The sequence below is a fragment of the Mustela erminea genome, chromosome 6, assembly GCF_009829155.1.
Source record: "Mustela erminea isolate mMusErm1 chromosome 6, mMusErm1.Pri, whole genome shotgun sequence".
In the NCBI taxonomy this organism is placed as follows: Eukaryota; Metazoa; Chordata; class Mammalia; order Carnivora; family Mustelidae; genus Mustela; species Mustela erminea.
Genome location: NC_045619.1, coordinates 87568927 through 87594254, shown reverse-complemented (window position 1 = coordinate 87594254; position 25328 = coordinate 87568927). Strand labels below are relative to the sequence as shown.

Here is a 25328-nt window from a genome sequence, read left to right as displayed (position 1 = left end):
CGCTCCCTAAATCTCTCCACCGGCCTCTGTTGGTGGAAAGCTCTGAAGGGTTTCCTCAGCACAGGTCAGGAAACGAGTGTCTCTTCTCTGGGAGAAAGATTATCATGAGGTGAATACGGAAAACAAAGACAATTATTCTTTCCGCCCCAGACGCATGAACCACCCGGCTCAGACCTGGGCACCCCGACAACCTGGTGAGAGAACTCCCATGCTCCTCTCGCCCTGTATCAACAAATGCTATGATTCATAGGTTCCCTATGGAAACTGAGACTCTCAAACAATCTATCCACGGAGGAGAGCTCCCCCCACCCCTGCTCGCCTCAGCCGTAAGGAGGAAAGAGCTCCGTGAACCAGGGCCAAGCTGTCATTCCAGGCCGGTGTGCGTCAGCTAGCCCATCGTTCCACGTGTGTCTCTGAAAGGACACCTGTGTGGGAAGACCATGGAATCTGGCTCAACTTCTCCATAGCTGGGTACCACTGGTCTGTTGAATTTACCATTCAGGGACACAGTTTCCGGCAACTGAATATACTGCCATTCCTCTCTCGCTTTGCTAGCTTTTGAAACCAGTGCAAGGAGCAAGCGGTCAGCAAGATAAAAGAAAACCTAACAATTTCTCTGTTTGGCTCCCCTACCCCAGGGTAGAAGCAGTGGGGTGAGAGGAAAAGAAAGGGAAGACCAGAAGTTTGCAGGCTTCCTATCGGTTTCCACTGACAGGGATGTGGGCTCAGTCCACAAGACGAACAGGGAAAAACAAGACAAGTTTCTTGGGCACCCTCCACTCAGTGCAACCCCCAGAGCTCTTACGATCAAGACTGAAAGCCAGGGACCCCCGGCCTTCAGCCGGAGTGACCAGTCTGGGAAGTTTCTGGAATAAGGCAGCCTCAGATAGAGCTGTGAGGCAGTTTATGGTACATCACTTTTGTATAAATTAATGAACTTCAGTTCTTTCTTCCTACTCATACCACAAGCCTGTTACTAAAGAAAAAGAACGTGTATGGTGTTCGTTTCAAATCCCCACCAGACTTGCCACAGGGAGGGACATCCAGCTGGCTCTTCCTTCATACGTGCTTGATGCACCAGAAGGAGAGAAGTCTCCACAAATGCTTCCTCAGCATTCGCACGCCCTAGGCCTTGCAACAGTTGTTTTCCCACACAAATCCTCGTCACAAACCCCACTTTACAGACACCTGAACTGAGGCTCAGGGAAGGCTCGTGCGCGGCGCAGGGCCTCACGACTAGTAAGTGGGGCTGGGACTCAAACCCATCGCCTCACCCTTACAGCTTCTCTCCGCAGCAGACAGACAGAGGGGCTGGTCCCGAGAGTCCTGTTGTGGAGCAGACAGGGCATATATGTGTGCATGGCCGCCCGCTCCAGGACATCAAGTGTGACCTACACTGCAGAGAAGGAAGCTTATGAGGAAAACAAAGGAGCAGAAAGGGGTCAATACCTGAGTGCGGTTTCTTAAGAAAGGTGAGTGTGAAGCAGGATTTTTAGGACCTGGAAGGACAGTGTGGGGCAGGGGACACAGCGGGCACTTGGTGAGAAAAGGCTCTGGGTCAGGAAGCACAGGTGGGAAGAGGAAGGCCTGGGAAACAGGGATTCGAGGCACTTGTTTTGACACACGATGTTTGCCCAGGAGGGGGTGGGTCCCAGGCCTAAGGAAGCGGTTTAGAAATGAGGCGGTGTTTTTAGAGCCCATTAAGAGATGCATGATTAGGACATGACTGAAAGCAATTAGCGTGCTTCTCATTCGTCTGCTGATCAAGTTGCGACTGGAAAGGAGTTTCCACGTGGGGGAGGGATGCCAGGGAACCAACCAGTGGCCTTGACACCGTCCCGGAGGGGTGCTGAGCGTGAGCTCAGGGCTGGTGAATGCCTGGGGGATGCCATCAGAGGCCTCCCTAGGCAGCGCCCCACCCCTCCCGCAGGTCCATAAAAGTCAAGGCAGTCCGGAGCTCCCCAGGTGCCCCATCTTCTCCATCCCCCTGTCACACGTGCCCGTGTCAGGAGCTCTCCTCGCCAGCCTCGCTCAGCCACCATGTCCAGGCAGTCTAGCATCACTTTCCAGACCGGCAGCCGCAGGAGCTTCAGTGCGGCCTCAGCCACCACCCCAGCCGCCGGCCGCTCCCGTTTCAGCTCCGTCTCCGTGGTCCGCTCTGCAGGTGGCGGTGCAGGGCTGGGCAGGATGAGCAGCGCTGGGGCCGGCTTCGGGAGCCGCAGCCTCTACAACCTGGGGGGCACCAGGCGGGTCTCCATTGGGGGGTGCGGCAGCAGCTTTCGAGGTGGCTTTGGTGGCAGGGCCAGCAGTGGGTTTGGGGTCAGTAGTGGATTTGGCTATGGGGGCACAGCCGGAGGAGGCTATGGGTCCTCTGGCTTCCCCGTGTGTCCGCCTGGAGGCATCCAAGAGGTCACCGTCAACCAGAGCCTCCTGACTCCCCTCAACCTGCAAATCGACCCCGCCATCCAGCGGGTGCGGAAAGAGGAGCGGGAGCAGATCAAGACGCTCAACAACAAGTTTGCCTCATTCATCGACAAGGTGAGCTGGGGGGATGCATGTGTGCCATTGGAGTGGGGTGGCAGGAATGCTTGGAGAGGCCCTCCGCACGGACAGGGAGCAGTAATGCAATGGCCTCCCTGTGGAAAAACACATCCACTCAACAAGTACCTTGCAAGTGGGGCCAGATGGCCCCACGGGACCTTGTGGAACGTTCCTTCATCCTCCCTGGGAGTCACGCAGTTGGTTCAGCCAACACCGAGGGAAGAGCTACATTGTTCTCCAAGGAGGAGTTTCCACTGAGCCAACTAGCCTCACTCAGAGCAGGTGTTGTCAAGACACTCAACCCAAGAATAGAGTCTGCCCCAAGAGACCTCTACGCCCACTACACCAGTTCTATGGTAGCCCCGGAGAATAGTGGGGCAGCATCAAGGGCTTTCTCATTCTGATTTGGAGTGGTCAGTTATATAGTTGACAGATGGGTATCAGGTGAAAGGCGGACTTTTCTTCTCTCCCTTATCAGTTGGAGTGTCTGGCACTGCCTCCCCAATTTCTCAAGATTTCATTCTCCCGGGGTGCCTGCTTAACTCAGTTAAAGCCTCTGCCTTTGGCTCAGGTCATGATCTGAGGGTCCTGGGATCGAGCCCCAAGTTGGGCTCTCTGCTCAGCAGGGAGCCTGCTTCCCCTCCTTCTCTCTCTGCCTGCCTCTCTGCCTACTTGTGATCTCTGTCTGTCAAATAAATAAATAAAATCTTTTAAAATATTTCATTCTCCCTCCCTCCAGGTAAGGTTCCTGGAGCAGCAGAACAAGGTCTTGGAGACCAAGTGGGAGCTTCTTCAGGAGCAGGGCTCCAAGACGGTGAGGCAGAACCTGGAGCCTTTCTTTGACACGTACATCAATGACCTCCGCCGGCAGCTGGACAGCATCACCACAGAGAGGGGCAGGCTGGACGCTGAGCTGAGGAACATGCAAGACGTTGTGGAAGATTTCAAAGTCAGGTAAGGGGAAGACGGGCTGCTGGCCACACACAGTCGTCTCAGGACTCCTTTTAAATAGGACCAACAAGGTGCAAAGCAGCAAATACCAGTGCCCACAGGGAGGTTTGGAACTTGGAGTCATTATCCCGTGATTGGAAGATAGCATGGCATAGAGTAACAAAGAGACTCGCATCTCACCCATCGCTATTAACAAGAAGCCTATTCTGATGTGTCCACATGACCACAAAGGGATGTCTGCATCATCTAACATAACAAGGCTATTCTGGAAAGCATGATACCATTTCACAGTCAGAATATTCTTTAACTCTGCTGGCCCGGGCCCTATTATTGAGCTGGTGCATTCCCAGCGTAAATGAGGCAATTCTCCCGGTGGAGGCAAAATTTGACTAGCCATCATCCACGCTGCAGTAGGTGAGGTATCCAATCAAAAGGGATGTCCCCCCTAACTTCTTAGCTGGCTTACCCTTGGTTTCTGAATTAAAGCCACTCTTATTTACTGAAAGCATGCTGTCACACAGCTGTTCTGAGGCTCAGTGAAAAGACCTCACAATCTACCAGGAATGGTTTTCTTCCTGAACAAGCAAAATTTACCCTGCAGTTCTAGCAGCCACTTGAGGCAGGAACATTTTTTAAAGACTGCAACTGTGCATCTCTAAGAAGATGGAGTTGCATAAGTACGTATTTCTATTCCCATCAGTTCCATGCTCACCTTCTACTCTTACAAAAGGAATAATAAGAAGAAAAAACTGCTGGCAGAAGAAATGATTCCCCTTTTATAGAGGGAGAAATAGAGGTTAAGTGAATCACCCCAAGTCACACACAGGTCAGTGGAAGAGCTGGAAAGGATCTGAGGTCTCTTAACTCTTGCTACACCAGAAATGGTCCTCAGTCGGGGAAGAGTTCAACTGAACGCTTGCTCAACAGCACGCCCCCTCTCCTCTGTGCTTACAGGTATGAGGATGAAATTAACAAGCGCACCGCTGCCGAGAATGAGTTTGTGGCCCTGAAGAAGGTGGGTGGAAATGTCTCTCAAAGGAGAGGATTCGAAACTGAATCTTGGAGTATGCAGTGACTTCACCCTTGAAATGGCACAGAACCCTTCAGAGTATCTGGAGAGCTCAAATCTGCCAAAATGCTCCCTCTGTATTTATGTCCCCCTGACCCTGCTAGGGTTTCTGTTAGCTCAGGGGACTCAAGCCCCCAGTTCTCTACAATCATCCACCACAACCCCAAGCCCCAGATCCAGAGTTTACTAAAATCTAACCTGGAGGGGCCAGGGAGGAGTCTGCCCAACATCTTCAGGACTCACTGCTTGGGGTTGGGTCTCAGAGGAGCGTCTTGTGCTGTTGTTCTAGGATGTGGACTCAGCCTACATGAACAAGGTGGAACTGGAGGCCAAGGTCAACTCTCTGACTGATGAGATCAACTTCTTCCGGATGCTCTTTGAGGCCGTAAGAGCCTGCAAATGGTTTTGTCCCTCCTAGGTCTGCAGCCTGGGAAGAAAAGGATGCTGCAGAGAATGTCATCTATATGGGGCCTCCATCTAGCATCTTGCCCCAGATGGTCCAAACTGGGGCTTAGGTGGTCATGGGCACCTGGGAGAACTGCTTGCAATCTTGCCACACTAAACCCTACTTCAGCTCTGAGGCTGCTTCCCCTACCCCATGGCAGCAAAGACAGAGTGCTGATTCTTGAATCCCAGATCCCTGGGTAGCATTTCCAAGGAATCAAGACACACCTCTCCCTCTCCTATCCCAGAAAAGTTCAGAAAAGGCAAGTTACCCCTCAGTTCAGGGTGCTTCTTGCCCTCTGAAGATGCCTCCTCTGGGCACTGCCACTCTGAAGGCAGAGACCTGGGTCTTTGAAGGGGAGAAAGAAGTAGGGAACAATGAAGTCACACTGTACAGAGGGAAGCAGGGTCCTAAAACTCACTGTATCCTAAAGAAGGCTTTTGTGCTGGCATATGAATCAACATATGTCATATTCAACTCAGAATAATTTGAACCAGAGAACACTGGCTCACCCTTCACACTCAGGGAAAACACACAGGTGGGTGTCTTGAGAAGCTATGCCGGGGCACACACCCTCATCGCACTGATCTGTGACCCAGAAACTTTTCTGGGATTGACATCGGAGTCCCGAAATGGCTTCAAGTGCCCAGGGAAGGGCTGGAAGAATCCCTCCAAGGGAAGCCAAGAAGGGATTCCTGACCTTGACAGGTAGTCGGTCATGTGATTTCAAGAACATTTCTTTTTATGTCTTGGTGATGCTGAATTTTCTGGCTCTACAGGAGCTATCCCAGATGCAGACCCAGGTCAGTGACACATCTGTGGTCCTGTCCATGGACAACAACCGCAGCCTGGACCTGGACAGCATCATCGCTGAGGTCAAGGCCCAATACGAGGATATCGCCAACCGCAGCCGGGCCGAGGCTGAGTCCTGGTACCAGACCAAGGTGAGTGTAGGCACCTCTGTGATAGGTTCCAGGACTAGTGTTATCTGAAGCCCCGAATAATCATTTAACTATTAGCCATGAGCATCAGGGAATACAGGAGCATTTCTGTTTCTTTCGACATGGCAGAAGTGTCCGGTGCTATGAAAAGTCAACTTGAAATGGGTGTGGAAACCCAACCATACCCCCTACCATGTGGTCAGACAATGTTGGGTGCTCAGGTCAGCCCTTGTCCCCATATCACTTATGATGTGGTTGGGCCTGGGTGAGACTCCAAAACAACCAAGAAAGAGTCACAGAGCTATTTCTAAATGGCTTATTTATTCAATACACTTGTGTCAAGCAGCATTGCAGAGTTATAAATAAATAAGCTGCAAGCAGTTTATTTTTGATTAATAAAAAGCTTCCAAGACAGGTGGGTCTTCCTGGCATTTGGAAGCATCCAGGGACCATAGATGGCCAAGGACGGGGGAGGCATTTAAGGGAGAATAAGCAATCCTGCGGGGGCTAGAAGATAGAAATGAGGACTTTGCTGAGCAAAAGACTCTATCAAAAAAGGCAGCATTGGGAGGACCAGTGAGAGCTACTGTCCGAAGTCACAGATGGCCAGAAGAAGGTTGGGCATTGGAGGTTGTAGTGACTGGATAGTCCAATCCATGAGATCACCTCTTTGCCCAATGTAGACCCCTCTCAGGGCCAGCTGCTCCCCTACATGTGGCTTCCATCTTTTACCCTGCTGTGCACACTGCCTTAGTCCCTACCACTGCAACATGGTAGGAAGGAAGAGGGTATCAGGTCCTGGGGTGCACAATGCAGAGGGACATCCCCCCTAGAGGCAGAGGCAGATGGTGAATAGAGGCGAGGTGTGCCTAAGTTGAAATTTACAGTGGTTCAGATTTACAGTGAACATTTCCTTTTGTTGGTAGGGTCTGTTGTTCCCTTAAACCATATGTATCTAGAAATGGAGGAGCTGGGCCACCCAGCACTTTCAAAGCCAGACAGATCTTCACTTGGGCAGGGGCTCTTCTTCCCTGGGAAATGTGTGGGCTGGAGACAGGGTGTGTTATTTCTCCTAAATGAGTGCATCCTGGATATGCCCCACTAGGCAGAGAGCTCCCTCAGATGGGGGATCCTGTTACAAAGTCTTCAGAACTGTGCCCCCTTCAGCCTGGCTCCATCCAACACCCCCACCACTGATGTGTGGAGAGCTACCAAAATTCATGGTCACATGGGTCTGGATGTATGTCCCATGACCGGGATCCCTAAAGGACACTGACCAAGTCACCTTTTCTCCCCCACTCCCACCTGCCCAGAGCTCACCATGCTTCTTCCTACCCCAGGGTCTTCACACAGACTATCTCCCCTATCTGGAATGTTTTCTCCCCAGCCTATCACTTAGATCACTCCTTCCCACCCTTCATCACAAAGCTCAAACACCTCTATCTCTGGAAGGACTTCCCTGAGCTCCTTCCCACAACTCCATATCTGGGTCAGATTCCTTTCTTACACTACCCATTCATTTCCAAAGAGACATTCATCCCAGTTTGGAACTGTAAATTCAATAATACTTCATTAACATCTATTTCCCCAATAATCTGTAAGCACGGGTCTGATGATGCTGTCCGTGATACTCCCAAAGCCTGGCATGTGCCTGGCAGGTAGGTGTGCCTAAGAAATACCACCAAAATGACTGAGCAAGGGAGTGCGTGAATGATCAGCGAATGGTTGGGTCTGCGGGTGGCCTTGAGGGCCAGGCTGTGCACATGGAGAATACCCAGCCCAGGTGTTTGACAAGGGGACTCACTCTGCTCTGATTCTATCAGTATGAGGAGCTGCAGGTCACAGCCGGCCGGCACGGCGATGATCTCCGCAACACCAAGCAAGAAATCTCCGAGATGAACCGGGTGATCCAGAGGCTGAGAGCCGAGATCGACAGCGTCAAGAAACAGGTAGAGTTTTGGCAGGGCCAAGAGCTCCTTGCACATTCATTTCTCCCGGGTCATCCTGCCATGCTTCTAGGACTCCTACCCAAGAAGCACCGCACCTCCAGGGGTTGTCAGTTAGGTTCATGGCTTCCTCCTTTTCTTATAGTGTTCCAGCCTGCAAACAGCCATCGCTGATGCAGAACAGCGTGGAGAGTTGGCCCTCAAGGATGCCCGGGCCAAGCTAGTGGACCTAGAGGAGGCCCTGCAGAAAGCCAAGCAGGACATGGCCCGGCTGCTGCGCGAGTATCAGGAGCTCATGAACGTCAAGCTGGCCTTGGACGTGGAGATCGCCACCTACCGCAAGCTGCTGGAGGGCGAGGAGTGCAGGTGAGGACAGATGCACCACCTCTGTTCCAGCTGCGTGAGCATTCCTAAGGGCTCAGGTTGCTGTGGCCCCCTCTTCTCCTAAAATGCAGACAGAACTGCGCTGTGGGAAAGAAAAAAACAAAAACAAACAAAACAAAACAAACAAACAAAAAAACAACAAGCGGGTGCAATTTCTTTCCAGGTTAGTAACTCATTATCAAATGCCATTATTTGAAGCACAACTGCTTTTCATACCCCATAAAAATCTAGCATCTGATCAGGTCCTAAGTAATAAAATTCTATCAAAGGAGAAATTGTGTTATGCAGCAGGCCTGGTATGAGAATAAACTGTCCCAGGATTTGGGCAGACAGGCCTACGACCAACTAGGTACATAACCTCAGGAAAGCCAGTGTCCTTTCTCTGGTCCTCAGATTCTTTATGATGGAATAAAGAGGCAAATCATCTGATCTCCAAAGTTCAGTGTTCTGCCGATTACTAGCTGTGTGACTGAGGGCAAATTACTTTACTTTTCTGTTTCTCACCTACGAAATGAGGCTAACCGTGGTTTCCATCCTATATGTTATTAAGAGTGTTAAAATAAGGGGCGCCTAGGTGGCTCAGTGGGTTAAGCCTCTACCTTCAGCTCAGGTCATGATCCCAGGCTCCTGGGATGGAGCCCCGCGAGGGGCTCTCTGCTCAGCGGGGAGCCTGCTTCCTCCTCTCTCTCTGTCTGTCTCTCTGCCTACTTGTGATCTCTCTCTGTCAAATAAATGGATAAAATCTTTAAAAAAAAAAAAAAGAGTGTTAAAATAAGGGAATACACATGAAGTCCTTAGAACATTTCACGATCCATAACAAGTGTCAAAAAATGCTAGTGATCATTCAGTTTTGTAGCCAAAGATATGGGCTTTGGAGCCAAGGGAGTCTGGCTTCAAATCTAGCTTTGTGAACACGGGCAATTAATTCACCTCTCTGAGCTTCGGTTTCCCCATCCATCAAATGGAGGTAGCGACACCTACTGAATGGGGTCATGAAGAGAATTAAGTGGCATAATGTGGGTATCAGGTATGTAGTCCTTTTTAATGTTCTAAGTATGTGTTTATGAATGAAGACCAGCTCTGTCCTTAGTATGCGAAAGCAAAATTACTCTGGTTGCTACAATAATGGGCTGATTATTGTTATTGTTATGTTTATGACTCAGTCTCCTCTCCACACCTCTAATCACCCGAGGCACTGCCCCATGCCTAACAACGGTCCATTGTTGAGAGGGAAATCTTATTCCTCAAGGAGCCCTGCCTTTCCAGCCCACTCTAGTGTATGATTCCCTTTCATTTCCTCCAGGTGTCTACCTAGTTTGAACCCCCCCAAAAACAAAAATGTTTCTGAGATTACAGGTTTTCCTCCAGATTCTTATTTTTAATACTACTACTATTTAAATTATTTCAACCTCCACTCACAGCTGCAATAAAAATAATAGAGGGTTTTTCAATGCGCATCATTACAAAAATGTGATTCAAATGCCCACGAGCTGCTGGATGTAATAGTAACGTTCCTTCTCCCTCTTCCCCCTGATCAGGCTGAGCGGAGAGGGCATTTCTCCTGTTAACATCTGTGAGTATCACATCCTCTGTGTCAGTTCACGTGCATGTGGTTGGGGCAGGGAGGTGGCATCACGGGAGAGGGGAGAGGGCATGCACAAGACATTGGAGGGGACCCCCCTCAGACAGGGTTCATTTTGAGGTTTGAGGTCTTGACTTCTTTATAAGGAGAGCCATATTAGGAGTCTTTTTCTTTCTTTCTTTTTAATTTTTTTTTAGGAGAGAGTCTTTAAGGTCCCACTTCTTACCTCTTTGCAAGGGACAGAGCACCAAAGGAAGGGTGAGCGGAGGTTTTCTCTGACCCTTCTGCATGGGTTTAGACCTATAGGTTCTTCCCCCCATGTCCCTGGACCCCACCCCTTTCTCACTGGAGGTGGAAGTCTAGATCAGACAAGAGCATTCACTACAGACAGGATTTAGGAAAGCCTGCTATGCCCTCAGCCTGTGGAGGGATCCTCCATGCTGGGCCGAAGGGCATGGCCAGGAAGGCCACACCTTCTGGGAATGGTGTGGGGAGAAGCCCTGCCGCTCCAGTTTACAGAGTATAACAGCAGAAGGTCACCCAGGTTTTTCCAGGCAGCAAAAGCATATAGGACAGGGCAGGTGGGTACAGCTGCTCAGGAAGGGAGAGGGGTAGTAAGCTGGTGAAACCCCATGCCACTAAGGGTGGAGGTCACTCACAGAGCTCACTGCTGGCATCATGAGGCTGACTGGGATGACTTCTCCAGCTTGCATCCTACAAATGAGTTTGGTATTCCTGATACAGGATTCACAAAACCAACGATTATGTTAATTGATGACTCTAGAAGGCAGAGCCCTCTAAACTACCCAGCTGTCCTCCTTCCCTGATATCCTTGTCTAGTGGCTCCCGAGACCCTCAGAGCTAGTTTTGGGGATGGCTGCTGTAACTTCTAAAGTTCCTTTTCTCTTGAAAGCACATAAAAGTCCGTGTTTGTTATCCAGGGCTGCGGCATTGCAGTACCACAAACTGGGGGGCTTCAGATAAGAGAAATGTACTGTGTCATGCTTCTGGAGAGTTCTCGGTGTTCCCTGCCCTGCATCACGCTGATCTCTGGCTCTGTGATCACATGGCCCTTTCCCTATGTGTCTGTCTTCACGTGGACGCCCTTCCTCTTCTTTTAAGGACACGAGCTCTATTGGGTAGGGCCCTCCCTAATGATTGTATCTTAACTGGATTCCATCTGCAAGATCCCATTGCCAAATAAGGTTGCATTTGCAGGTACTGGAAGTGAGGAATTCAACCTATTTTTTTTTTTTTTTTTGGAGAACACAGTTCATTCTGTATCCATCCATTTTTATTTCAGTTTCCCTTCCGAAGAGCCCAGTGTAGTGATTGCATGTTGAAGGTGATGCATGGTTATAAGAGCTAGAAAAAGAGCAGGTTGGGGAGCGGGGCAGAATGGGAGCAGAGTTGGCTGGCCAGTGGGTCATCTGTCACTTGGTCTAGCAAGATTACTCCAGCTCCATTCTGGGATTCAGGGTGCAGAGGCTGGGGACATCGAGGGAAATATGTATGTGCCCCCGGGAAAGAAGAGAGACGCCAGGCCCACAGAGGGAGAAGGGGACAGAGAGGTAGGGGACTGTGAAGGGATCAAAGAGAAAGGCATGTGGACTAGAATCGCTTCCTGAATGTAAGAAGTCTCCATTAAGTTCTGAAAGGAACAGCTAGGCGCCAAGTAGCAGAGAGGAAGCAGGAAGCCATTCCAGACAGGAAGAGTGGCCCAGGGAAAACCAGGCTGAGCACAGCAAGAGCTCCCACTAAGTGGGCGGGGAGCCTGGAGGAGGCAAAAGTCTGCCTGACCAGACAACCACATCCTCACCCCACAGACACAGGGGCACAGGCCCTGACACTCCAATTCTCTTCTCTCCTGCCCTGGGTCTTGACTCTCTCTCCTCTCTTCTGGTAGCTGTGGTCACCTCCACTGTTTCCAGCAGCTACGGCGGCGGCAGCAGCCTTGGAGGCGGAAGTCTGGGTCTCAGTGGGGGCAGCGGCTACTCCTTCACCACCAGCGCTGGGCACAACCTGGGCTCGGGCCTGGGCGGCTCCAGCTTCAGCGCCAGTAGCAGCCGGGGCCTCGGGAGCAGTGGCTCCAGTGTCAAGTTTGTCTCTACCACATCCTCCAGCCGGAAGAGCTACAAGCATTAAATGCAGCCACCCCACTCCCCCACCCCTGCCCTGAAGCCTGCTCGCTTGCTAACCTGGCCTGTCTATACTCACAGACACGATACCTGGGTCCTTCTTCACCCCTGGCCCACCTGCGCTGCCAGGAAGCAAGCCTGGCGTCCTGGCTAAACCCCATTCCCCAGCTTAAGCTAGCCTCCGCCCTCCTGACAGTCCCCAGAGTGTCCCCACCCCCACCCGCTCTGTGCCAATGCCCTCCCTCTCTCAATATTTACATTTGGCCTATCTTGCGGAGACCACCCCCCTTCAACTCCTCCTTCTTCCTCCCCACCTTCCAGACGCAAAGATGAGGAGTGGGTGTTTCCCAGGCCATCTCAATGCCAGGTTGGCAACCCACCTGTCTCACGATGCTTATAAGCTGCCTGCTGGGAGTGAGAACTCTCTCTCTTCCCTTCCGGGGATGTGTCTATTAAATGCATGTGCATTGTGTTTGGTGTCCAGCCCTCTGTCTGGCGTGGTTATGCAGCATAGAACGCTTCTCCTCCTCCCCGGGCCACAAAGAGAGCCCAGGGCACATCAGATCTTCCTCACTTCGCTCAGAATGAAGAATGTTGGGCTGGGGTGATGGAGGGATGGAGGGAGGCTGACTGCCAGCCAGACTCCAGGCTGGTGTTTCTGCCCACTTCCTCCTGCCTCTTGTTGGAGTGCCTTCTTTGAGAAGCCCAAGCCCCTGGGCAGCTCTGTCCTCCCCACTCTGTATGTCATTCAGGGCGATACCATCCCTTCCCAAACACAGACGGTTTTCTAAGGACACTGACGTAGGGTGGGCAGCCCAGCCCTTCTCCAGCAAAGGGGCTGATTGTTCCCTGACAGCTTCAAACTTGCAGACCTGAGCAAAGAAATAACAGGCCAGGAGAGAAGTTAAAAGTCAGCCCTGGGGGCAATGCTTTCACCAAGCAGAGGAGCCGGCTGAGACCCATAATTGCAGGGGGCACTGAGGCATCCAGGAAGCTCCCACATTCCTGAGTTTACAGTCTCCGGAACCCCTCCCATAAGGCAAGAGCCTGGCATCACCCGGACTGGGGACCGCTCATGTGGGCTTAGAGGAAGTGGGCTCAGGGCTCAGGACCTGGTAGGAACCAAGAAATAGGAACCAGGACTCTGAACCATAACCAATCAGATGCCGTGCAGGAAGCTAATGGCAGGCGGGGAGAGACCATGAACAGAGAGAAGATGGGTGTAAAACCAGGGGCTAAAGGCTGAGAAGGGTGGCAGGAAGGAGAGAATTGAAATGGTGGGTAATTGTTAAATGTCCCTGGTCCCCAGGGACAAGAGGAATAGAAGGGATAGGAATTTTGAGAAAAATCCTGAGTCTGCCACCCTCAACAAACCACATCTCCTCCACCAGCATCAGGTACAAAGATCCTGTGGTCAGACCACTGCACCCTAACATCAGCCCAGTACCCGCTAGCCATGCGACCGCAGCCAAGTCTCACAACTCTATACCTCAGTAGCTTCATGAGTAAAACAAGAGTAATAATAGCTACCCCATGGTGCTGCATGAAGATTAAATGAGAAGACAGGTGAAAAGCAGCTACCTATCATAGCTGCTCAATAAACGTTGGCAACTATTAGTCTCCTCCTTATCCTCACCAAGTCTTTATGTTAATCAAATGACATAATGCTTACAGCTGACCTGCCCCGTGGTCTGGCAAAGACTGAGTCCTCAGTAAATGAGGTTTCTCTTCTTTTCCCAGCAACAGGAAGGGCATAATCCAGTACTTGGGTTCAGAGTCCAAGACCTAGGAATCCAAAGAGAGGAACAGCTCAGAAAGAGTGGGAGTGCCTGCCGTGTGAGCCTGAGAACCTGGGCGGGCGGGGGGCTCAGGACCCACGCCTACCCTGGGCCCGAATCCCCAGGCCTGGTCCTGCCCTGGGTAGGGTGTTCCCCGTGATGATTAGGGGGCAGGAAAATGGGTGCTGGCCAGACATGCCATTGAGGTGAACTCAACAGAGTGGTCTTTGATCTTCTCCGGCCAAGCCCAGTTCTTGAAAGGGATAAAAGTCAAGGAGAGTCTGGGACAGCTAGACTTGGAAAGCTCCTCATCCCTTTGACACTTGTGCTCCTCTGACTCTCTGGCATCAGCTCCCACCATGACCCAACGATCTTCTGTCACCATCAAGTCAGGAGGCACTCGGAACTTCAGTGCTTCCTCGACCAGCCTCCTCCCAGGCTGCCGGCCCAGCTTCAGCTCTGTCTCTGTGTCCCAGGGCGGGAAGAGCTTCGGGGGCAGCTGTGTGGGTGGCTTCGGGACGAGGAGCCTCCACAGCTTTGGGGGTAGCAAAAGAATCTCCATCAGTGGAGGCTACCGCTGTAGCCGGGCCAGCGGTGGAAGTGCCAGCTATGGGCTGGGGCTCGGAGGCATGGGCTACAGGGCTGGGGGAGCCTTTGGAGGGTATGGATTTGGAGGCGGGATGATGTCTGGCTCCGGGGGCATCCAGGAGGTCACTGTCAACCAAAGCCTCCTGACCCCCCTCCACCTGGAGATTGATCCCTCCCTCCAGCGGGTGCGAAAGGAGGAAAGGGAGCAGATCAAGACCCTCAACAACAAGTTCGCCTCCTTCATTGACAAGGTGAGAGGCAACTGGGATCCCCACCAGAAAAGCAGCAGGTGCTTGGGGTATCTCTACTTTCTGTGCTTTTCTGAGGTAACCTGGGACTTGCCCAGGACCTGCAATCCTGGGGGCTAGGAAGACTGCTGACTTGGTGAAAGAAGGAGTGGTTTCCCACCTTGTTGAGGTGGGAGCAGAAAAATGCTCATCTCCACACTCCAGAGCTGTCTGATCTACTGCAAGGCCATTGCTCTTTTGATGGATAATGAATGTGTACTCAAGTCAGACAGCAAAAAGGATCATTTTAAAGGCAAAGGAATGAAGGAATGAAAGGTTATGAGAAGCGTGCTGGGGTCACTTTTTCCTGCAGTTAATAGGGGCAAGTCCTCCTGTGGTGACTTCCCTGGTGACTTGGGTATGTCGGGGAAGCTGAGTGGTTGACAAGGGGCTGGCTTTTCCACTTTTCTTCGAGTGAGAGCTGACCTGTGACGTCAGCCCTGAGGGTGCCCTGTGGAATGACCTGTCCTCCTAGGGATTTCCCCAGGTCTGGGAAGAGAAGCTTTTCTCTTCTGTTCTGCCACTGGTTCCCCCGTAAGCTTGTTGCTTTGTCTGGGAAGAACAAATTCAATGATATGACTTATTCTGGCTCTATATATGAGACCTGGAAAGAAGAGTGCTAGACTCTTCCAACCTAGATCCTAGTGCTAGGAGGACATCCCCTAACTTCTTGGGCCTTGGTTAGGTTGGACAGATGGACTCCATGGTGACTCTGCAGGTCTAACAGGCTATGGAATGTCTCATCCATATCTACGAATATGCCAGTCTAACCAAAGGGATCATTGAGCAACAGGTTCTTCCATTTGATCACCCATGTCACCCCACTTGGCCTGGTATTTGCACCAACAGATGTGAGGTTTCCAGGAAACTGGCTCTGAGAGAAAAAGGCAGGCTATCCTTTGCTTGGTTCATCTGGAGGGGATGTGGGGGAAAGGAGATGTGATAGGGAGGGACTTGAGGCCGGGATTACCCCTCTTCTTTTAACAACAGAGAAGAAAGGTGGGCAGGGCAAGAGGGGCATTTGTTAAAGGCCCTCTGGAGGTACACTGCCATCTCCAAAGTTATGGAGGCTCCTTCATTGCTTCATTCGGAGGCTGTGTGTCATTCCAAGGGACCCCAAAAGAAAGACTTTGCATAAGGAGAAAGGTTTTGCATATTCCCAAGGCTGCCTCCCAGATGCAGGAGCAGATAGATGAGTACAACTCAAGCAAACCAGACTAGTAGCACAAGACCACAAGGGACCTGAGAGAGCAGAGGGGGCTTCTTAGGCCACACAGCAGGCCAAAGACATGGCTGGCATTGTGGCCAGGACCCCAGTGCAACTTTAGGGTGACCCATTTCGGCATTCCTGGACTGTATGGACAACTGAGTCCAGGTTCTAGATCTGGAGAAAACACGTGGGAAAAGAAATGGACAGACTAAATTTTCTGCCAGGAACCTCCTACCCATTTAATGGGAATCAAAATCCCACCCAGCCAGATGACAGTGGAGTGTTCTTTCCATCAGCATTTGTTTGGTGGATGCAGATGGTTTCCAGCCCCTCTGGTCCCAGTCCTCCTTACTTCTCCCGCCTCCTACTTAAGCCACTGCCTGTCTCCCAGGCCTGTTTCATCCACATTTGTGTGGTTCTCTACGTTCCGGTCTCCTCCAGGATGACAACAAGGGGGAGACTGCCACCTGGGCTCCAAGCTCCTAGAGGGCCTCCCTGCATTGTTGGGGGGCCCTGTGTCACAGAGCTCTCTGGGAGGCTGCTGCAGGGCAGCCCTCATAGTCTTTACCCTCCGGTCTGGGCAGGTGCGGTTCCTGGAGCAGCAGAACAAGGTCCTGGAGACTAAATGGAGCCTCCTGCAGGAGCATAAAACCACCAGGGCCAACATTGAGCCCATGTTTGAAGCCTACATCAGCAACCTGAGACGGCAGCTGGACTGCCTGGGTGGCGAGCGGACACGGCTGGAGACGGAGTTGAAGAACATGCAGGACGTGGTGGAAGACTTTAAGAACAAGTGAGTAGACGCTCAGCCAGCTCTGGCAAGGGCCCTGCCCCAAGGGTCCTGGGGAGGCCCTGATCTCTGAAAGTGTCCAGTCTAGTGGGGCAGTGGGATGCACACTCAGGGCAGCGAGGCAGAATCAGATAAAGAACTAGGACCCTGTGGTCAAGAACAGTGAGGCTTTGGGGAGGGGGGGGATGGAGATGATGATGACCTGCACGGGCACTAAGAGTGGGTTTTGCACAACCACCGTGTGAACTCTGCAGATGGGGACAGTGAGGCTTGGAGACAGCCCCTGACTTAGCCGACGTGCAGGTGGCAACTCATGAGTTCAGAATCAAACCCATAGACTCTCACTCTCACATCTGTTCAACTCAGCCCCATTGCTAATTTACATGAGGGCACGCACTCATCCCAGCCTCGGCCAAGGCCAGGAACAAAGCAAAAGGAGACAGATTTGCTGCCTTCTCTGCGGAACCACACACACACACAGCCCACTAAACATGATGGCATGCTTTTGCCTATAGATTCAAGCAGGTTCTTACTTCTGTTGTTTTAATTTACGTCTAATGCTCTTGGTCCAAACAAAATAAGGGAGTTGATAAGGAGTTCGGTTATAGTTTTTATAATGTAATGAGAATTCAGGTCTGAGATGAATTTAAATGGTAGCCACCACACACCTGCGGCTGTTTAAATTTTAATTAATTAAAATTAAATAAAATGTTAACGTTAGTTCCTCAATCACACTAGCCCCATTTCAAGGGCTCAGTTGCTGCATGTGGCTGATGAGTCCCAGACTGGATATAGATATAGAGCATTTCCGTTGCTGCAGGAAGTTCTATTGGGCAGCACTATGGGATCTTGGCTCCACTACTTACTAATTGAATTACCTCACACTCCCTGAACCCTAGTTCCTTTGTCTGTTAAAGAGCATATTAATAGTGCCCACTCTGTAGGGGTTGAGAATATTATATCAAAATTTGCATGTGAAATACTTGGTAGGGTGTCCAGTGCCTAGTAATTTTTAAATAAGTGTTAGCTATTTTTATTATAGGGATGATTGTGTGTTTAATGATGCAGACACAGGCAAGAGAAACAAGTGGAGATGGATAATTTATAATATGTATGCAACATGGAGTAACAGTGTTTCAGTCTAAGAAGTCTTCCTGGAGGAAGAGACTTAACACTCAAGGTGGAGAAAGACAGAGGCACTGGGGAGGACTATGGGGGGATCAGTTGAAGAGTGTGTCCTGGTTAATGGACAGTGATATTCCTGTGGCAGGGACCTTAAGAGGCCCATGCAGGGGGAGGGACTGTGAGACAGAAAACACAGAAGGTGAGGACAGTTACATGGAGTTGGGGGAGGAGAAGATTCAGATTTTATTAAAAGGCAGCACGAGGAAACAATAAGGAAAACCTCATCTGCTCTGGAGAAGGAACAATACTGAAGATTCAGTGGCAGGAAAGGGCCTTTCTCAGATCCTACTGGACAGTGGAGGCAATATACTTAGTGTATATACTTATATATATACCATACACACACACACACACACACACACACACACACACACACCACATATACTTAGTATATATACCACATATGGTGTTTTAAAAAAAAACAATAACAAACCATTCAGAGGTGAAAAAGAGCCTCTGAAAGGTTAAGTGACCTAACCCAGTGTACTCTGCTGGGAGGAAGAAGAGACAAAGCCCAAACCCCAACCACCCAGAGCTGCTAAGAGGGTAGGACTCGTTGATGCTTAGGAGGGCTGGGGAGGAAATGAGTCACCTAGAGCAGAAGGGAAGCTTCCTTCCCAGAGTTCAATGAGCAAAAGTGCACCTCCTCACGCCCCTAGGGGGCAGGACGGGAGAAGGGCTGCTGTCTAGGGGCAAATTGAAGAATGAGAAGCCTGGGCAGAGGGGGAGGGAGGACCCCTATTAGCCTGAGGATGGTTCCCTCTCTAAGGTTCGGTTTAGCTAAGACCAGAGCGCCAAGACAATGTAGAGGTACCATGGAGTACAGGAGCCAGTCAAGGCCTGTGACTGTCTGCCTCAGGCCAGACCACTCCTTTTTCCTTCCTTCTTTTTGGCTTGGGGTAACACGAGGAGAAAAAGGAAGGCTGCTGGCCCCCTTATGGGGACATCATCACTCTATGGAGCAAAGCCTCGAGAAAGACAACCTCAGAAGGAATGAGGGTGGTTCTACTTTACTGTTGTTTTGGGCTTGAGTTGTATTTGGACAGAAGTGGTTGTGTGATTGATGGGGCATGGGGGAACACGTGTACAGTGGCTCACTTTCCATGGTTTTTCTGGAGACCCACACCGCCTACCCCCCTATGGCCCCAACTGTTGGACCTCACTCCCAGAAGCCTGCTCCTAACACCCATCTGCTTTTTTGTATTGATTTATGATTGGCCTACAATAGGAGATTCATTTCAGGTATCCAGCATACTGATTCCATATTTTTATATATTAATCAGTGATCACCTTGACAATCCACTTCTTGATTTTTCCCACAGGTATGAGGAAGAAATCAACAGACGTACAGTGGCGGAGAATGAGTTTGTGGTGCTCAAGAAGGTGAGGCGACAGAGTTGCTCCCTCCTGGCTCCCAGGCCCAAGGAGCCCCTTCTGGGAGTGACGCCACTGAAGCCAGTGGCCTGGCACCTTTTAATTCATGTAGCTGATCTTTGAAGCAGGTTTTACTCTAGAAGTGTAAAAACTCAGGCTCAGGGAGGTCAAGTAAGTGGCCCAAGTTTACCCAGAAAATCAGAAGTGAGTCACGATCTGGGACTCCAGAATCCAGGCTATAAATCATGACACCAGCCCCTCCCCATGTGGAGTCCCTGCGGAGAGAAATGAGCAAAATGGGCCCTGTGTTGAGCTAAGGCTCAGTCAGGCTCAGAAGGACAGGAGCAGGACAGGGAATGGCTCCATGGAGTGGTGGGCCTTCCTGCTGAGCAGGGGCGGACAGAGGGAGGGGAGAGCAGCTAGGGAGGGAGAACAGAGCAGCCCTGTGTGCAGTCCAGGAAGGGGCTGAGAGTGTGAGGACGGGGGCCCGGGGAGAGGCTGGGAGAGCCCAGAGGCAGCCGAAACCCACGGACCCAGGATGGTATTGACCTCACCAGTGCAGGTGACCTAAGATCTGTCCATGTAACATGAGCTAGGGAACAGGTGAGCATTCCCTGACAGCCCTGGTCCCCACATGTCTTCGCCCCCCTGCAAATTCCATTCCAAAGCCTGGAACAGAGAAATGCTCTCATCCCTGGGTGCTGACATTCTCCAGCCTAGCTCTCTGCCAGACGGGCTGGCTGCTGCACCAGAGATGAGCCTCAGAGTGATAGCATGTTCTGTGCCCAGGATGTGGATGCCGCCTACATGAACAAGGTGGAGCTGGAGGCCAAGGTGGATGCCTTGATGGATGAAATCAACTTCCTGAGAGCTTTCTATGATGCGGTAAGCAGTGTCAGGGGCTGGGGGCCTGGGCTGGGCACACAGGCTGCCGGCTCCTTCCCTCATCTCCTCTCTGCTCCCCACCATGTCCCCAGGTTGGAATTCATGGAGCATAAGCTGCTTTCCCTACCAAGGAACAAAATGAGTTTCCCTAGAGCAGCTGGGGGGTCAGGCAAGATATTCAACCTTGACCACTTGGACCATGCATGTGCTATTGGTCAGGCAAAAAAACAAAGCAAAACAAAACAAAACAACAACCAAAAAAACAAAACAAAACAAAACAAAACAAAACAAAAACCTCCTGTTGATGAATTGCACGTGCTTTCCAGAGACATCGCTGGGCATCCTGGCTCACCCAAACCCAGCACAAATTTACCAGATACTCTTCCTAGAGGACGAGGTTGTGAATGATGCCATTTCACAAACCAAGTGGCAATCAGTGAACCCTTGGGTGCTTTTAAAAGCACCAAGGGCAGATGTCCAGCTCTCCTGAAGACACATATCACTTGCAACTCCACATGCCAGACACTATCCTTGGGGCTGCAGGGGCAGTGCTGAGCAGACACAACAAAGCCCCTAAGTTCTTAGAGCTTCTATTACAGTGGAGCAGCACAGAGAGGATGGGATAACTATGCCATTTCAGGCATAGTAGGGCTGATGGAGAGAAACAGGGAACGGTGACAGGCAGGAGGTGGGTGACAGCTGACGAGAAATGGGAAGAAATGAGGACTCAGGAATGCCAGGAGGAGGCCAAGGTGGCTGGAGGAGAGTGGTCAAGATGGGGTGAGAGGTGCATTGTGTGCCCCCCAGTAGACCTGATAAAGACAGGTGATATGCCCATGCATGACGTATGTTTGGGGTGCAAGAGACGTGGGTCACATTCCAGGAGCAGGAGCATGGGCTCCATGGCTTTGGACAGGTGCAGTGACCACCCTGCCGCCCACATAGGAACCAAAAAAAAAAAAAAAAGGCATCATTTTTCTCTGCTTGTTCACTACAATGCTGACAGCTGTAAGCATGTGGGCTGAGACAACCCCCCAACTCAGGCTAGGTCAGCTACCAGGAAAACTATGTAGGAAAAACATTGCAAAACAACAACAAAATAATAATTGCTTGAAGCAGGGAATGCATGAACCAATCCTTAATAAACAAAGGAAAGGAATATTTTTACTTAGATTTGTGCTGTGGACCAGGGATTCTCAAATATTAAAGTGTATCAGAATCTTCTAGACCACATGTTAAAATACCAGTTCCGATTCGGTGAATCTAGGGTAGGAACCAAAATATTGCACTTCTAACGAGTTCCCAGGTAATGCTATTGCTGTTGCTGGTCTCAGGATCCAGCAACCTTAGTGGTGGAACCGACACCTTAGATGAGTCTGGAAAGTGATCAATAACAAATAATTTGTGGTTTACTGTTTCAAAAACAGTGTTATGTAGACATGAATTGGTTTAATACTCGCAGAAAGCATGTGAAACAGTGCTAGGACCAGCCACCCTGAGACTCAGAGAAGTGATCTAACCCAGACTCCAGTGCTTTGCTCTGGTGCCCTTTCTGCTGTCTTGAGCTGATTTCCATTTTCCATCCCTGAGGAACAGGGAGGAGCCAAGTTGGGAAACAGGATTGAGATGCAGCAGAGCTTTCTGGCTCCTTGTGACTCAGTTTTCTGTCACAAGAGGATTTCTTTATTTGGTATAAAAGGTTGTATTTTCTCAGAACCTGAGATAGCCCGGCACTGACAGGTCACAGCAGGGTGTACTCCCTTGATAGCGGGAGTGGCTGCTGGAGGATGCTGGCTAGAGTTCCCTGTGTGGCTGCTCCCCATGTGCAGATGAGCTGATGATCAAGTCCGGCTGTAAACTCAGTGACCTTCCTAATGTCCTTCCCAGCCCTTTGGGCCAATACAGAGGACTGCACCCCAACAGTGCAAGTGAGGTCCTTGACACCAATGTCTGTTTCCTGGGCCTGGCCACTGTCTCCCAATACACACACACACACACACACACACCCTGTTTCAGCTATTCTGTTTGGCCCCCAACACAGGAGCTGGCTCAGCTTCAGGCCCAGATCTCAGAAACCTCCGTGGTCCTGTCCATGGACAACAACCGCAAGCTGGACCTGGACAGCATAATCTCTGAGGTCAAGGCCCAGTACGAGGACATTGCCAACCGTAGCCGGGCTGAGGCGGAGTCCTGGTACCAGACCAAGGTGAGATGTCAAGGTCAAGTCCATGAAACAGTCTTAGAGAACTGGGATTTCAAAGGCAAATTAGGTAAGAGCCTTGTCCTATCGGGTGTCCTGTTCAGATGGGGTCAAAGGGATATGAGTTCAGCCTGAGTTTACCCTCTGTCAGGAGCACCCCTTGGGCAGCACCATCAGGATCCAGGGGGAGCAACCAGGTGAAGCAGGAGGTGGTCAGTCCTCTGCAAGGGGGAGGATGGACGCACCTCAAATGCCCTATAGAGGCCAGCAAGGGACAGCTAGACAGCACCAGCCAGCAGGACCCAGAGAGGGAAGGTAGGAAATAGACCAAGGCTCAGCCTCCTGGATCTGGAGAAGGGAGGTACAGCGTGCAGTGGCTGAGGGGCTGGGAACAAAGGGTCAACATGGGCCACACAATGAGATTTTTCAAGTTAGAGAAAACTCTCTGAGCGGGGGAGCCACAAATATGAAAGAGCTTAAAAATCAGAGAGTGAAAAGCACCCCTGCGTGCTGCTGAGCTCGTGAGGAAAAGATAACCTGATACAGAGGGGGAAGGATGAGAGACCAGACACAGGGCGGGTCCAGCTGTGGGGTGGGGTCAGTGGGCATGGCGGGGACAGAGCCGAGAGACAGTGCAGATGGAATCTGATGGAAGACAGCTGTGGGGACAAAGGGAGGCACTTCCAAGCAGCACTCTAGAAGACTGTCGGGCCCTGGGAGGCCACAGCCATCTTGCCTCTGGCCTGACCATGCCCTCCCTACCCCACCACGTCCCCCCAGTATGAGGAGCTGCAGCGGTCAGCCGGCCGGCATGGGGATGACCTCCGCACCACCAAGATGGAGATCTCCGAGCTGAACCGCGTGATGCAGAGGCTGCGCTCTGAGATTGATAACCTGAAGAAGCAGGTAGGGCTGAGCTCCCAGCAGACATCCCACCCGTGCCCCTGACCACTGGCAGACCTGGGCCTGGTCCCAATGCAGCCCATGCAGAAAGAAACCTCCCCAGATGAGGGACCATCCAGGATTGTGACTATGCTGTCTCCCGCCCCACCAAGGAGGTCAGGACGTTCTTTCTGAGATCTGCCCATCAGTTGCTCCTTAACAGATGGGTCTGCCCTCTGGGGACATACAAGACAAAACTATGCAGAGAAGTGCAGCATCAGAAAGGGCCATCCCCCCAAAAATCATTTTCTCCCTTATGGTTAAGTCTCAAATTATCCAAGGAGGACAGAAATTAATCTTTTATTTATTTGTTTGTTTGCTTGTTTGTTTATTTTTATTTGACAGAGAGAGAGCTCACAAGTAGGCAGAGAAGCAGGCAGAGGGAGAGGGGGAAGCAGGCTCCCTGCTGAGCAGAGAGCCCAATATGGGACTCTATCCCAGGACCCTGAGATCATGGCCTGAGCTGAAGGCAGAGGCTTAACCCATGAGCCACCCAGGTGCCCTGATTAATCTTGTTTTTAAAGATGATGAAACTCCAAGTTCCTTTGCATAAATCCATTTCAGGAAATTCTCCCATATGTTTAACCTTAAAAACACATCTTACTCCGTTCTCTGGGGGCGACCTCACAAACTCCCCTGTGCCCCTGGCAGTGTGCCACACTCCAGAATGCCATCGCTGATGCTGAGCAGCGTGGGGAGCTGGCCCTCAAGGACGCCAAGAACAAGCTGGCCGAGCTGGAGGATGCCCTGCAGAAGGCCAAGCAGGACATGGCCCGGCAGCTGCGCGAGTACCAGGAGCTCATGAACGTCAAGCTGGCCCTAGACATCGAGATTGCCACCTACCGCAAGCTGCTGGAGGGCGAGGAGTGCAGGTGGGGGGCTTTCCCCGACCATGGCTGCTCAAGAACCTTGGCTCCCACCGTGGCTCAAACAGACTTCACAGATACCAAGAGCCCCAGTGTCAGGCCCCAGAAGAAATTCCAAAGGCAGAAACAGAGTTAAGATGCAGCCTTTCCCCAGAGGCACTCTGTAGTCTCAGCCTCTCCCATCATTGCTACTGGACCCGGGGCAGAGGATCGGGGTGATGATGTCAGGCAGAGGTGGCCCATGACCACCTTGAAGGCCACTAGCAGAGCCATTCCTACCCAGCCCCCGGGCTACACTGGGGATGGGCCACTGGGGCTCTGTGCTTGCTGGAGATGCCTACAATCAAAGTGTCCCTCTCCACCTAGCAAACAGGCATCCCTCTCCCCATTTCTATGTATTTTGATTTGGTGTCGCTTCTAGAGTCCCCTTGCAGGTTCTTATTAGCTAGATGAAAGTGACAGCAGGAGACGCAAGAGCCCAGGGATCTTCAACTTCTCAGCAAATGAAATGTCTCTTTCTCTCCCCTTTCCCCCCGGCAACAGACTCACTGGGGAAGGTGTCGGACCCGTGAATATCTGTGAGTAAATGTCTTGGGATACTAGAAAAGTGGGCATCGAAACAGAAGCAATAGCATCACTAACAAGGTGTTGGGGATAGATGTGGACAGAGATGTCATTAAGACAGAGAGGGGAGTCGAGGCATCTTCGAATGTTTGACAGGCTGTAGGGAGCTGTGTCCCATGGTAGTGAGCTCCCTGTCACTGAATGTGGTTAAGTGGACACTATAAACCATTGCCTCTCAGTGATGTGTCAGAACGATTACAGTTGGGGGACACCCATCCAGGTGGCCCTCAGGCCTCTTCCATTATGGGAGCCTATGCTCCTGCCCAGCACACAAGGCCTTGTGCTCCATCCAGTACGAGAACCCTGTGCAGCAGAGAAATGGACACAGCAAGTATGACCCTGGACTTGCCACTTGATGTCTCTGCACCCCCATTCTCCCTCTGGAAAGTAGAGGTGATGGTAGTAATGGTGTTTTCTCGGCCTGATGAGATCAACATGGTCACAGCTGTGAAAGTGCTTTGAAAAGTGCAATGTCCTCTACAGACGCTGAGGAGGGGGGGCAGCGTGTCACGGGGATGGCGAGTCCATGACCACCCTCTCAGACCCCGGCCCCTGGGTCCAAGACATTCCTGTTCTGGGGGTGGGGCGGGGAGCCCCCCCAG

General features: G+C 51.3%; 2 protein-coding genes across 2 annotated transcripts in view; both read left to right on the top strand.

Annotated features, from left to right (window-relative positions):
- The first annotated feature begins 1980 nt into the window (after nucleotides 1-1980).
- KRT75 (keratin 75) lies at nucleotides 1981-12473 on the top strand. The gene is made up of 9 exons (XM_032348292.1): nucleotides 1981-2538; nucleotides 3281-3495; nucleotides 4447-4507; nucleotides 4851-4946; nucleotides 5786-5950; nucleotides 7771-7896; nucleotides 8039-8259; nucleotides 9816-9850; nucleotides 11766-12473. The coding sequence occupies exons 1-9, from the start codon at nucleotides 2041-2043 to the stop codon at nucleotides 12002-12004; spliced, it is 1656 nt and encodes a 551-aa protein (XP_032204183.1). The 5' UTR covers nucleotides 1981-2040; the 3' UTR covers nucleotides 12005-12473.
- Nucleotides 12474-14084: 1611 nt separating this feature from the next.
- LOC116593807 (keratin, type II cuticular Hb5) overlaps nucleotides 14085-25328 on the top strand; it is a 63959-nt gene continuing 52715 nt past the window's right edge. The window contains exons 1-8 of the mRNA XM_032348296.1: nucleotides 14085-14614; nucleotides 16445-16653; nucleotides 19158-19218; nucleotides 19999-20094; nucleotides 22136-22300; nucleotides 23075-23200; nucleotides 23888-24108; nucleotides 24646-24680. Of these exons, the coding sequence (XP_032204187.1) occupies nucleotides 14135-14614; nucleotides 16445-16653; nucleotides 19158-19218; nucleotides 19999-20094; nucleotides 22136-22300; nucleotides 23075-23200; nucleotides 23888-24108; nucleotides 24646-24680 (1393 nt within the window). The 5' untranslated portion in view covers nucleotides 14085-14134. The remainder of the gene's footprint in view (nucleotides 14615-16444; nucleotides 16654-19157; nucleotides 19219-19998; nucleotides 20095-22135; nucleotides 22301-23074; nucleotides 23201-23887; nucleotides 24109-24645; nucleotides 24681-25328) is intronic.